The sequence below is a fragment of the Natrix helvetica genome (genome assembly GCF_964273705.1).
Source record: "Natrix helvetica genome assembly, chromosome: 2".
In the NCBI taxonomy this organism is placed as follows: domain Eukaryota; kingdom Metazoa; phylum Chordata; class Lepidosauria; order Squamata; family Natricidae; genus Natrix; species Natrix helvetica.
Genome location: NC_138552.1, coordinates 186,636,851 through 186,648,867, shown reverse-complemented (window position 1 = coordinate 186,648,867; position 12,017 = coordinate 186,636,851). Strand labels below are relative to the sequence as shown.

At 44.1% G+C, this 12,017-nt stretch overlaps 1 protein-coding gene across 3 annotated transcripts in view; it reads right to left on the bottom strand.

The window, feature by feature from the left end:
• FIG4 (FIG4 phosphoinositide 5-phosphatase) overlaps nucleotides 1-12,017 on the bottom strand; it is a 91,848-nt gene that overhangs the window by 70,860 nt on the left and 8,971 nt on the right. For all 3 annotated transcript variants that reach the window (XM_081942466.1, XM_081942465.1, XM_081942467.1), the window contains exon 4: nucleotides 1,157-1,313. In XM_081942466.1, coding sequence (XP_081798592.1) covers nucleotides 1,157-1,313 — 157 coding nt within the window. The remainder of the gene's footprint in view (nucleotides 1-1,156; nucleotides 1,314-12,017) is intronic.

Below are 12,017 nucleotides of genomic sequence, written 5' to 3'. Positions count from 1 at the left end.
ATTCTCAACTTCTGGAGGCAAGCTGTTCCACTGATTAATTGTTCTAACTGTCAGGAAGTTTCTCCTCAGTTCTGTTGCTTCTCTCCTTGATTAGTTTCCACCCATTGCTCCTTGTTCTACCCTCAGGTGCTTTGGAGAATAGTTTGACTCCCTCTTCATTGTGGCAACCCCTGAGATATTGGAACACTGCTATCATGTCTCCCCTAGTCCTTCTTTTCATTAAACTAGACATATCCATTTCCTGCAACCGTATACCAATACCCTGCATCTAATTTTTTTACATGAACGATCATAAGATGGAGCTCAAAATTCTAATCCTACAAGTAAAGACTCTCTTGATGCAAGCTTCTGTGGATATATCTAAATGGGTTTCTTGGCAATAATATGGAAGTGGATTACATTGCTTTCTTTTTCCAGCCCAGCTGATAGCTTTTAAGATCAGCTAAAGCCATGATTGCGAACCTATGGCACATGTGCCAAAGGAGACATGTGAAGCCATATTTGCTGGCACGCCAGCCAGCTGATTTTCCAGAGGGCCAGGGAAAGCCGCTTTCACCCTCCCCAGGCTTCAGGAAAGCCTCCAGAGACTGGGAGGGCGAAAAATGGCCCCAATGGGACAACCGGAAGTTCAGGAATGAACTTCTGGTTGGCCCGTTGGGCCTGTTTTTCACCCTCCCTAGCTTCCGGAGGCTTTCCTAAAGTCTGGGGAGGACAAAAACGACCTCCCCCACACACCCTGAAGCCGGAAACAGATCATTTCCGAACTTCCAGTTGGCCCATTGGGGGCGTTTTTCACCCTCTGCAGCTTCCGGAGGCTTTTCAGAAGCCTGGGAAGGGCGTAAAACGGCCCCAATGGGCCAACCGGAAGTTCAGAAAGGATCAGTTTCTGGCTTCTGGAGGGCCTCTGGAGAGCTGGAGGAGGTCATTTTTGCTCTCCCCAGGCCTCAGGAAAGTGTCTGGAGGCTAGGGAGGGGGTCATGCATGCATGCATTAGTGGGTTTGCACACGCATGCGCAGGTGGGCAGGGAGGACTGAATTGGTACGTGCACACACAATTTTCACACGCCATAAGAAAAAGGTTCGCCATCACTGAGCTAAGGTAAGCAGTAAGGTATCACGTTTGTCCCTGTTATCCAAAACAGAGACTGAAAATTACCTTGCTTCATCGGGATGACTCACTCGTACAGAGTCATTTGGAATGTAGATCATATTTGTATCTTCTATTTTATATACTGCATGTCCTCCAATATCTGCCATCTTTCGCCTCTTTGTAATTAGCACAATGTAATAACCTTCTAAGAATCTGACAAAGCCTGCAAGAAAGAGAACAAATTACCTATTATTTGTATCTGTCACTTGATTCACTATACTACAAGAAGGCTAAAAAAAACAAGCACAAATTCTGTCAAGGTTGCAATAATTATATTGTATTTCTGGCAACTTATAACACCAGAGATTTGGGGTGGGGTGGGGGGCTGTCATTCCTGAATAAATATTTAATCTACAGAATTTTGCTAAAGTAACCTCCTTTTCCTGTTAAATTATACATGAAATAATTAATGAATATAAATTGAAAAGTATTTTTCAACATGGCTGTTCACTCCAACTCTTGAAAAATTATGTATTGCGTTCTCAAAGCATATTTCATCAAATCAATGCCTGGGGTGAACTGAGGAAAATGGAATGTCCCATTGAGATGAAATCTAAATAATGAGTTAACTGAACATTTCTGTGTAAGGAAGACAAGGCAGAAAGATAAGAGAGCTGGAAATGAGAGAAAGGAAAGAGGCAGTTAACAAAAGGGGAAAGGAAAGGAAAAGAAAAAAAATGATCATTCTGCAAATGAGGATAGTGCTCTACTTCTTTAAACCTATGTTTTATACATATTGTATGTGTGATATGTGTACAATACATATAATGTATTAAATACAATTTTAGTTGTCCAGCTAAGTAAATGAGAAAGCATAATTAAACTATTATGAAGACTGGATGCAAGAGCAGATAACTGCAGTATAATAACACTTGATTTATCATTTTAAAATACATTTTACCCATCTGCCCACATCCCACCCATCATATAAACTCAGAAGTATACCACTTCTAACCAGACAAATCTAATTTAAATCTAATTTAATTAAATTCTAATTTAATTAAATGTAATTAATGCTTCCATTAATATCTGACACTACAATGTCAGATAGACTTTGTTCTTCTTAGCTTCCATCTGAATCAGCTGTTCAGCATTGCAATGTATGGTATATTTCCTATCAAATCCAGACTGTTAGCCTTTCCCATAATGAAAATTCTCAGTAATCTACAATATTTGACATGACACATCAGATTAACTTTTCACTCCTTTAATCTATCGCAGTTATCAATCAGGAATTTTGGCAAATGACCTTTTATTATGATTCTACAAAAAAGGATTTATAGCTACTTGTCTATTCAGAGAGTCATTCTGTACACTGTAATAATTGAAAATAGTATGATGCTCAACTTCAACAGCAAATGTTGCAGCTAAGTACTTTAGTATGAAATTGTGTGCATTCTAAAAGAGGAAGCTTTTCCCCATCAGCCTGTTTCAAATGCTTCCAATAAAGAAACACCAGAAAATTGGACTTTTCCCAATGGTGGCACTACTTTCAATGGAACATTTTTCTTATGTACTCAAATAGATAATACTGCATGCAGAGAAATCAAATAGCTGCAACACATTTTATCCTGTCATCTCCCTACAGTTTCATTACTCTTACTACCATCCTAAAAATATCCTTTGAGGATTAGGAGTACTTTCACACAGTGTGAACTGTTTTCACCTGGTTGCAGGACAATACATTTCAAATGTGAGGAGTCTATTATCAAATTCACACCCAGAAATATTGCAGAATGTTATGCAAAATGCAAAAAAATATAATAACAATGATGTATAGTTGGCCATGAAGGCCTATGAGATGGTAGACAAGCACACTCAGTGGTTGGATGCTGATCTGGCCCAATCTGAAGATGATTTAAAACAGATTCTGGCCATTTTCAGTTTCTGGAAGTTTAAGTCTGTTAGGTTGAGAAACATTGATCTAAAGTATGGGTGTCAAACTCAATTTCATTAAGGACCACATCAGGGTTGTGTTTTACCTCAGGGGGGCTGGGGTGGGGTGTACGTGGGTGGGTTTGGCCAGGTGGGTTTGGCCAGGGCATGGCCAGATCGACATCACTCGTGTCAGGGGCACCTGTGGTGGCCAAGTGCTAAGGCAAGACTTCCTTCAGACCTTCCCTTCCTCTCATTATAATCTCCTTCCTTCCTTCCTTCCTTCCTTCCTTCCTTCCTTCCTTCCTCCCTCCCACCCCCACCAGCTCCATTTTCACTGACAGAGACACCACAGGCTGGAGCTTTACTGTTTCCAGAGTGGCTCCACAGACCAGATATAAGCCTTGAGTTTGACACCCCTGATCTAAAGAATAATTTGAAAGACAGAGACTTTGAAAGTTCTGTTTTAAAAAAAACTGAAAAAGGGAAGAATTTTGAAGGATAAGTAAAACACTTAAGGTTGAGACCAGAGATCATCTGAGGAAGATGTTGCAATAAACGAAGATGTGACCAGTTGATACCATGTTTCCCCAAAAATACAACATGTCCTGAAACTAAAGCCTTGCCATATTTTTCAGGTGGGCAAAAATATAAGCCCCCGTCCCAAAAATAAGTCCCCTGGACAACTCCCCCCCATCCAGCGAGGCAGAGCACCGTCATCGATCTAGTGGTATTCCAAAGGCGCCAAGCCGCGGGAGCCGGGGAGGTGGAAGAAAAGCACTCACGCTGCTTGGCACCTTCGGGATACCACTAGGTTGGGGAATGGCGTTCTGCCTGGATGGAGGGGAGAGTTGCCGGGTGGCTGCTCCCTTGTGAGCGGGCTCCCGAAGAGCCAGGCACAGCCTCAGGGGCGAAACAGCCCTGAGGTGACCATGCTCACGAGCAGCCACCGGCAAACCCCCTCTCCAGCCAGGCAGAGCACCATTCACTGATCTAGGGAGTATCCCTAAGGTGCCAAGCCATGTGGCGCTCTGTCCACCCCCCAGCTCCCGCGTCTTGGCACATTCAGGATACCCCCTAGGTCAGTGCATGGAGCTCTAACCGGCTGGAGAGGGGGGGTTCAGCAGCGGCTGCTCTGGGAGTCCGGCAGCCTGCCCATAACCATACAACACACTCCTAGAGCGGTCGCTGCTGGAAGAATCGGAAGCCGAGTTCCGGAGTTTGGAAGCCGGACAAAAAGTTTTGCTCGGAGCTCGGCGGCTGTTGCAAGGACAGCTGGCCCAGGGCATGGTGAGGCTGGGAGGCATGAGAGCTGGGGGCGGAGCAGGCGCTCGCGCAACCCTCCTCTCCAGCCGGTTAGAGCTCCATGCACTGACCTAGGGGGTATCCCGAATATGCCAAGCCGTGGGAGCTGGGGGGCAGGCAGAGCGCCACATGGCTTGGCGCCTTAGGGATACACCCTAGATCAGTGAATGGTGCTCTGCCCGGCTGGAGAGGAGGTTTGCCAGGTGGCTGCTCGTGACATGGTCACCTCATGGCTGCTTCGCCCCTGAGGCTGTGCCCGGCTCTTCGGGAGCCTGCTCGCAAGGGAGCAGCTACCCGGCAACCCCAAAACAATAAGCCCTCCCCCTCTAATAAGCCCAAGGCCATATTTGGTGGATCAAAAAAATATAAGACCCTGTTGTATTTTCGGGGAAACACGGTATTACCCTATCAGTTCATTCTTCCAATGTCTTGAGTCTTGACCATGCCTGTACATCCAAATAATTCCACAAAATACTTGTTCCACCAAGTGTTTTTATGGAGGAATGATTGGCTGTGGCAAATGTGATTGTCCAAAATTGAGCAGTCCTACCTTGCTTGGGAGAATCTGACATCAAACTCAAAGGTAAATATTACTGGGCTTTGTGTGAAGTAGAAATTATTTACAATGTGAAATAAGTTGAACATACTTGTATAGTACAATATTTTTAATAGCTATTAAAACTGTGTACTGGCATTTCTGCTAACGAATGGAGCGCTGTGAAAATTATCTATGGTCTTTTATGTGAAGATGACAGCATTTGCCATAAAAAATGCAATCACCTTGGGAAGCATCCAACATCATTTTTCTAGTGGAGTGATATTTTTTCTCCTCCATTTCACATTGTACCCTCTAAAGTTACTTTAGAGATTTGGGAATGAGTACAAAGCAATGGAGATCAGAGTGAAGGTACAGATGTTTGAACAGATAAAGAACTGAATAATTTTGGATGCAGCCTTTTGAGCTGCATGTGGAATCGCATACGTCACTTTGAAGCTGGTATTTCCATTTGCACAACACTGCATTATATTCAAGGAGGAGGTTCTGATTTTGAATGTGCAATTTTTCTCCTATGGAAGAGAGCTTGCAAAATAATTAATACTTTAAAAGACAGAATAAATCTGTATTGGATTAGGGCAGTGATGGCTAACCTTTTCTGGACTGAGTGCCCAAAGCGCCCCCAAAATGCAATACGTGTGCCTGTCCACCCCACGCATGTATGCGTGACCCGCCTGCATGCCTTCCTGCCCCTGCACATGCATAGGCCAACCCCCCTACACCCCTTGCCCCCTGCGCATGCGCAACAGAGACCCAAAAACTAGCTGGCTGGCAGGAGGTGCGCATGCATGTACGGTGGAGCTGAACTGGGGCTTCAGCTCACGTGCCCTCAGAGAGAGCGCTAAATTACCCTAATCATGGGATTAGGGTAATTCACATGTAAAGTTTTTCTATGAAGAGCTACTTTTGCTGGCCTCACTGAAATTGCATACTCATTCCTAGTAATATGCAATACTTGCTTATTGTTAGATGTTAATCGGAAGAGGGATATCAGACCAATTTCATCATCATACATAAGCTTTAATATTGTAAAATGCTTTTAAAAAACAGACTAGGAAAACTAGCTTTTAGAAAATAGAAATCTTAAAATATAAATTCCTATAATGATACAACAGTCAGTTATTTGTTATAATGTTAATCTGAGAATTGTCTGATAGAAAATTCATGTTCTGATTTCATTGCAACATTGGCATACTCTTCTAAACTTCTCAGGAAGGAGATGGGCATTTTCCCCCAAGAAAGCTGAAAGTTCTTACTGTTACCCACCTGTCACAATTATCACAGTGGGTCAGGGTATGCAAACTTTTATATTATTTATAACCTGACAATTTTGTTCTGGGAGATTTTTTTAAAATACATTTATAATCAACAAGGACTTTATCACCCAGTCGCCAGCTCTTAAATCTTGCCTTTCAATTAAAAATAAAAAAAAATAAAAGCAGTTTAAGGGGAAGAATACATATTAATATTTGAAAATAGTCAGTTCCTTAATTTGTCTCAACTAGTTGCATGTAAAGCAAAAATAAAAATAAAAAGTGATTCACACAATGATTAAGCACAACCAAAAATTATAGCACACAGCAGTATGTTAACTATTGCAAAGATTTTCTGTGTTTTTCCAAGTAGTTAATTAGTAGCTAACATAGTTTGAATAATTGTCACCATTATATCTGCAGGATCAGAAAAAAACCCACCTGGAAAAGCAAAAACTGATCCACATACTAAAATATATAATAATTCTTTTTAGTTTCCTATTTAGAAAATACTATGTAACTGCAAACATTTATTTTATTATGAAAAAATGCATTTTTTTATCATGTGCTTTACATATAGTTGGGTAGGCAGAAATGCAGTTCATTACATTCTTGGTATTATTTTTGATATTGTGTTACTGTGCCTGCTTTTTAAAAGGGCATGTTTTCATAAGAATTATAGAGGAAAATAACCCTGTAGTATTAGTGCCATAGTATCATTATTTACTTCTAGAAAATTGCATTAATGTTGTTATACTTTTCTGCTATTGAAAACATAACGACGCTATTCTCCTGTGCGAGTCCAAGCATGGGTTAAATTCTGTCTAATTGCCCAGGACTGAATTGGAAATCTTTAGCCATGTCTCTGGTTCTGTGCTAGTCAGTTTTTCAATTCAGTCTAGCCCAATAGACTTATCTAAAGTTTTTCCAACAGTCTAACTCATTGCATGGACTCTCCAACTTTACAATATTTTGGGGGGAATTTTTTTCCTTTATTTTTCTCCTGTACTTCCCCATTTTTTTCTTTAAGGGACTTGGAGGGCTTGGAGAGACTTTTTTTCCTTTTGAATTTCCCTCCCTCAGCTCAGCAGGGTGCCTGGGGTTTTTCTCGGGCTCCGGCAGCTGTCAGGTTCGGCTTGAAGTAGCATAAAGGTTGGCAGCCAGGCCCTCTATGAGCACCTATCACAGGGCCCACTCTAGGTAGGCAGGCAGAGCTGCTAGGGAGGCCATATGTGTGGTGAGGCCTACTCGTGCTAGGGGCAAGGGGCAGTCCACAGGGCAGGATAGGGACGCCATCCGACGCCAGAAAATGTTGGAAAAGGAATTTGCCAAGGCCCAGCGTAGGGCTGGCTCTAGCTCAGCACCTCAGGGGTCTGTAAACCACCCCATTTCAGAGAGTGAGGAAGAAGGACATGATTTATCCCCTGACATCACTCTGGATTAATAGGGGATCTACAGCTCCATCCATAACAGAGGCTGCAGGGCTCTTTGATTGTCCTTCAGACACAGAGGCTGAGTCCATTCAAGAGAGGCCTCTGACTCCAGATCCGGCAAAAGGATTTCATACCTCTCCATAGTGCCTTGGGCAAGACTCCACTCTTGATAACTGCAATGGCTCCTCCTCATCAGAGGGCCAATGCCAGCAACTCGTCATCCCTGATTCCAGTGCCTCGAAGGGTTCGGAACTATCTTTGATGGTGGCAGTCACCAGCCATGTCAAAGGGCAGCTTCTTCAAAGAACCAGATCACCTCATCATCACAACCAACGCTAGCCTGTTCAGCTGGGGAGCTCACCTGCACAACCAGGTAGCACAGGGCAGGTGGTTCCTGAAGGACTTAACACACAGTATCAACTGGCTGGAGATGAAGGTAGCGCGTCTCGCCCTTCTACACTTCAGTCAGAACATTCGAGGTCACCACGTCAGGATTCTCATCAACAATGTGGCACATATAAGTGTTCAGGGGGACACCCGCTCCAGATCTCTGATGGCGGAGGCCCTGGCCCTGAAGGCCAACACTCCCTCAGGACGATCTGTTGGCTGGGAGAAAAGCATGGGAAGCAGAAAACAGCCAGAGAAGAAAACTGCTCGAAACGTCTTCCAAAATGGCCACTGTGCTTTTTGGGCAATGAGGGAGCTGTCAGGCGCAAACTGGAGCCTCCGACGAGGACTCCAGGCGAGAAGCTAGGTGGAAAACGACAGCTGGGGGGGAAAGGAAGCCTCCTACCTCCCCTGCACCCGCCAGCAACCGATGGACAAGCGCTCCCTCAGTCGCAAGCTCCGTCAACAATGTGGAGCCGGAAAGCCCCAAAAGTCCTCACCAGCAATTTTAAAGGCAAAGAAGGTAAAACAAATTCAGCTAACTGACAAAAATAAAAAAATTCCTATGCTAACTGAGGGAGAATCCCAGTCTATTCACACAAGCACTGAGGAGCTCCCCAAACACGTGTCCGAATTGGGCTGGACTGAGTTTTTAAACAGGCCTCAATGAGGAGGGGAGGCGTGGCTAAGAAAATTAACTCAGTCCTTGGGCGAATAGACTGAATTTAACCCATGCTTGGACTCTCCCGCAGCGCACAGAAGAAGCATCTCTGCTCCCTTCCAGCAGAGCACGTCTCCGGGGTGGATAACACACGAGCAGACTGGTTGAGCAGAGAAACCATTGATCAGTCAGAATGGCAACTACACCCGGACTACTTCTTCCAACTCTCTCATAGTTTCGGGACACCAGTAGTAGATCTATTCACCACCCCAGAGAACACGCACCTTCCCAGGTTTTTATTCAGGGTCCACTCACCGCTCTTCATTGTCGCTGGCCTCCCGGTCTCTACACCTTCCCGCCACTCCCTCTCATCCCCAGAGTGATCTGGAAGATCCCGACAAAAGATGCAGAAGTTCTCCTAGTGGCACCCTTCTGGCTGAGATGAGCCTGGTTCGCTGATCTCGTCAGCCTGTCTGTCTTCCTACCCGGGCACATTCCTCAGAGTAAGGTCTCACTCTGAAGGGGGCCTTCCACCATCCACAGCCCCCGTCTGGCACTTGAGAGGGACCTCCTGAAGAGGGACAGACTCTCCAACAAAGTCATCTGAACTATACAAGATGCCAGACAACCTTCTTCAGCCAGGATCTACAATGCCACCTGGGCTGCTTCCTCTAGGTGGTGTGCAAAGAACCAGATAGATCCTGTGTTTGCTTCCATTCCACAGACCTTAGAATTCTTGCAGGAGGGACTGAACCACGGGTTGGCCCCCAACACACTGAGGCGTCAGGTGGCAGCATTATCTATGAGTTTAGCTCCCAACAAGCATCTTTCACTTGAGTGCCACCCGAGGATCCACAGCTTCCTCAAGGGAGCTTCAAATCTTCGACCTCCAAGGTTGTCCATCGCTACCCGACCTGGAAGTTAGAGATAGTTCTGGGGGTTCTTACCGGTCCTCCCTTTGAACCCTTAAGAGACATCAGCATCAGACATCTGACACTCAAAACAGCTTTTCTCATCGCCATCACCTCCACAAGGAGGATTTCGAAGTTAGCAGCCTTGTCAGTCAGGGAGGACTTATGTATCATTCACTCTGACCGGGTCATACTCCACCTGGACCCTTCCTTTTTGCCAAAAGTTAACTCCTAGTTTCACAGGGCCCAGGAGGTCATCCTCCCGGACTTGCACCCTCAACACCCAAGAAATGCTGGCACATGCTTGATATCTGCAGGGCCTTGAGAAGGTATGTCAAGCGCACTGCTTCTTTCAGATGCTCTGAATCTCTTTTTATATCATTCCAGGTGGCATATATGGCCCATAAAGTCACCTTGTCGACCATTGGCTGTTGGTTACATGCTTGTACAGCCCTCACCTACGAACTTCAGGGCAAGACAGTTCCACGATGTATCACTGCCCACTCCACAAAGAGCGCCGCAACCACTGTAGCTTGGATGACCCAAGAGCCCATTGAAGAGATCTGCAAGGTGGCGACCTGGGCATCACCATCTCCATTTGTTCATAATTATAAGATGGACAAGTCCGCATCAGCTGAGGCAGCATTTGGGAGAAGAGTTCTTCAGGGTATTCACTCCAGCGCAAAGACCCATGACTCTATTACTCCCCACCCTAGTGACATTTAGCTTGGGTCTCATGCTTCAACTCTCCAAGCAGCGCACAGGAGAAGGAGCATTGGCTTACCTGAACTGTCTTTTCTGTGCACTGCGGGAGAGTCCAAACCCACCCTAGGGTCTCTTCCAGCTGACAACATCTTATTTGTGGACTCAATTTTTGAAGATATCAGAGGAAATCACTACCTAACGTTTGACTGACTCTAGCACAGAACCAGAGGCGTGGCTACAGATTTCCAATTCAGTCCTGGGCAATTAGGCAGAATTTAACCTATGCTTGGACTCTCCCGCAGCAAACAGAGAAGACTGTTCAGGTAAGCCAACTTATTTTTAGAAGCCACAGCTATTATTTTGAGTCCTAAGTGCTTATGCAAAGCCATGGAAATAATGCAAAAGTAATCGTTTGTAAAAATGAGGAGACGACATTGGAGCCTTTAGATCAAAAATAAGCAGTCTAAAACTGTACATGTATTGGATAACTCCCATCTTTGCTCACATTAAAGCTGACAAATATTGTTGTCAACCATTCAGTCATGTCCGATTCTGAGTGACTTTATAGGCAAATTCTTCATGCTACTGTGTCAAGCACAACTTCTTTCAGTTATGACAGACATTAGACAGGCATTGTACCTATTCCCACTCTAAGTCACGGTAAATTGCACAAAGAAAAACAAGATATACAGTACAAGCAAAATTGGGTACAGACTGATCTTTCAATACATATTATCCCTACCTATATAATGATGCATCAAGCAGAATAATTTACTGGTCATCTATTACGGTCTGTCAGATGCACAATTATTTCTTAGTTTCACAGTCCCAGTTGAACAATAAACATTTCATTGAGTATCTTAGGGGATTCTTAAGCAACAATATGTAATTGCATAACAGCTGCTTTTCCAGTTGCCACTAAAATTTTAATAGTAAATCTGCACTCTTGTTGACAGCAGTTCTTGTGAGAATTCACAAATCAGTAGTTCAGTAATAAGTAAGTGATACTCATGGCTTTTAGCCCTCCATTCCAGACTATAGAAGAAGGTGCCATTAATTTATAAAAGCAGTTACTGTGCACTCAGAAAGTATTCAGACCCCCTTCACTTTCGTCAATTTTGTTATGCTGCAGCCTGATTCTACAGTTGTTGATATTCAGGGTTTTTTTCTCATTAATCTACATTCATTATCCCATAATGACAAAGTGAAAACAGAATTGTCTATAAATTTATTAAAAAGAAAAAACTAAAACATCTCATAGGCATAAGGATTCAGATCCTTTCCAACAACATGTGAAATTTAGCTCTGGTGCCTCCCATTTCTCTTGATCATTGCTGACATGTTTCTACACCTTGAATGGAGTCAACCTGTGGTAAATAACATTGATTGGACATGATTTGGAAAGGCACACACCTCTCTATAGAAGGCATCACAGCTGACTGTAGCCGAGCAAAAGCCATGAGGTTAAAAAAACTGCCTGTAGAGCTCAGAGACAGGATTACTGCAAAGCACAGATCTGGAGAAAACTACAATAAAATTTCTGCTGTGCTGAAGGTTCCTAAGAGCACAGTGGCCTCCATAATTCTCAAATGAAAGACATTTGGCGCAATCAGGATTCTTCCAAGAGCTGGTCGTCCAGTCAAACTGAGCAATCAGGGGAAAAGGGTCACTCTGACTGAGCTTCAGAGATCCTGTGTGGAGATGGGACAGAATTCTAGAAGGTCAACCATCACTGCAGCCCTCCACCGATTGGGCTTTAAGGCAGAGTGACCAGATAGAAG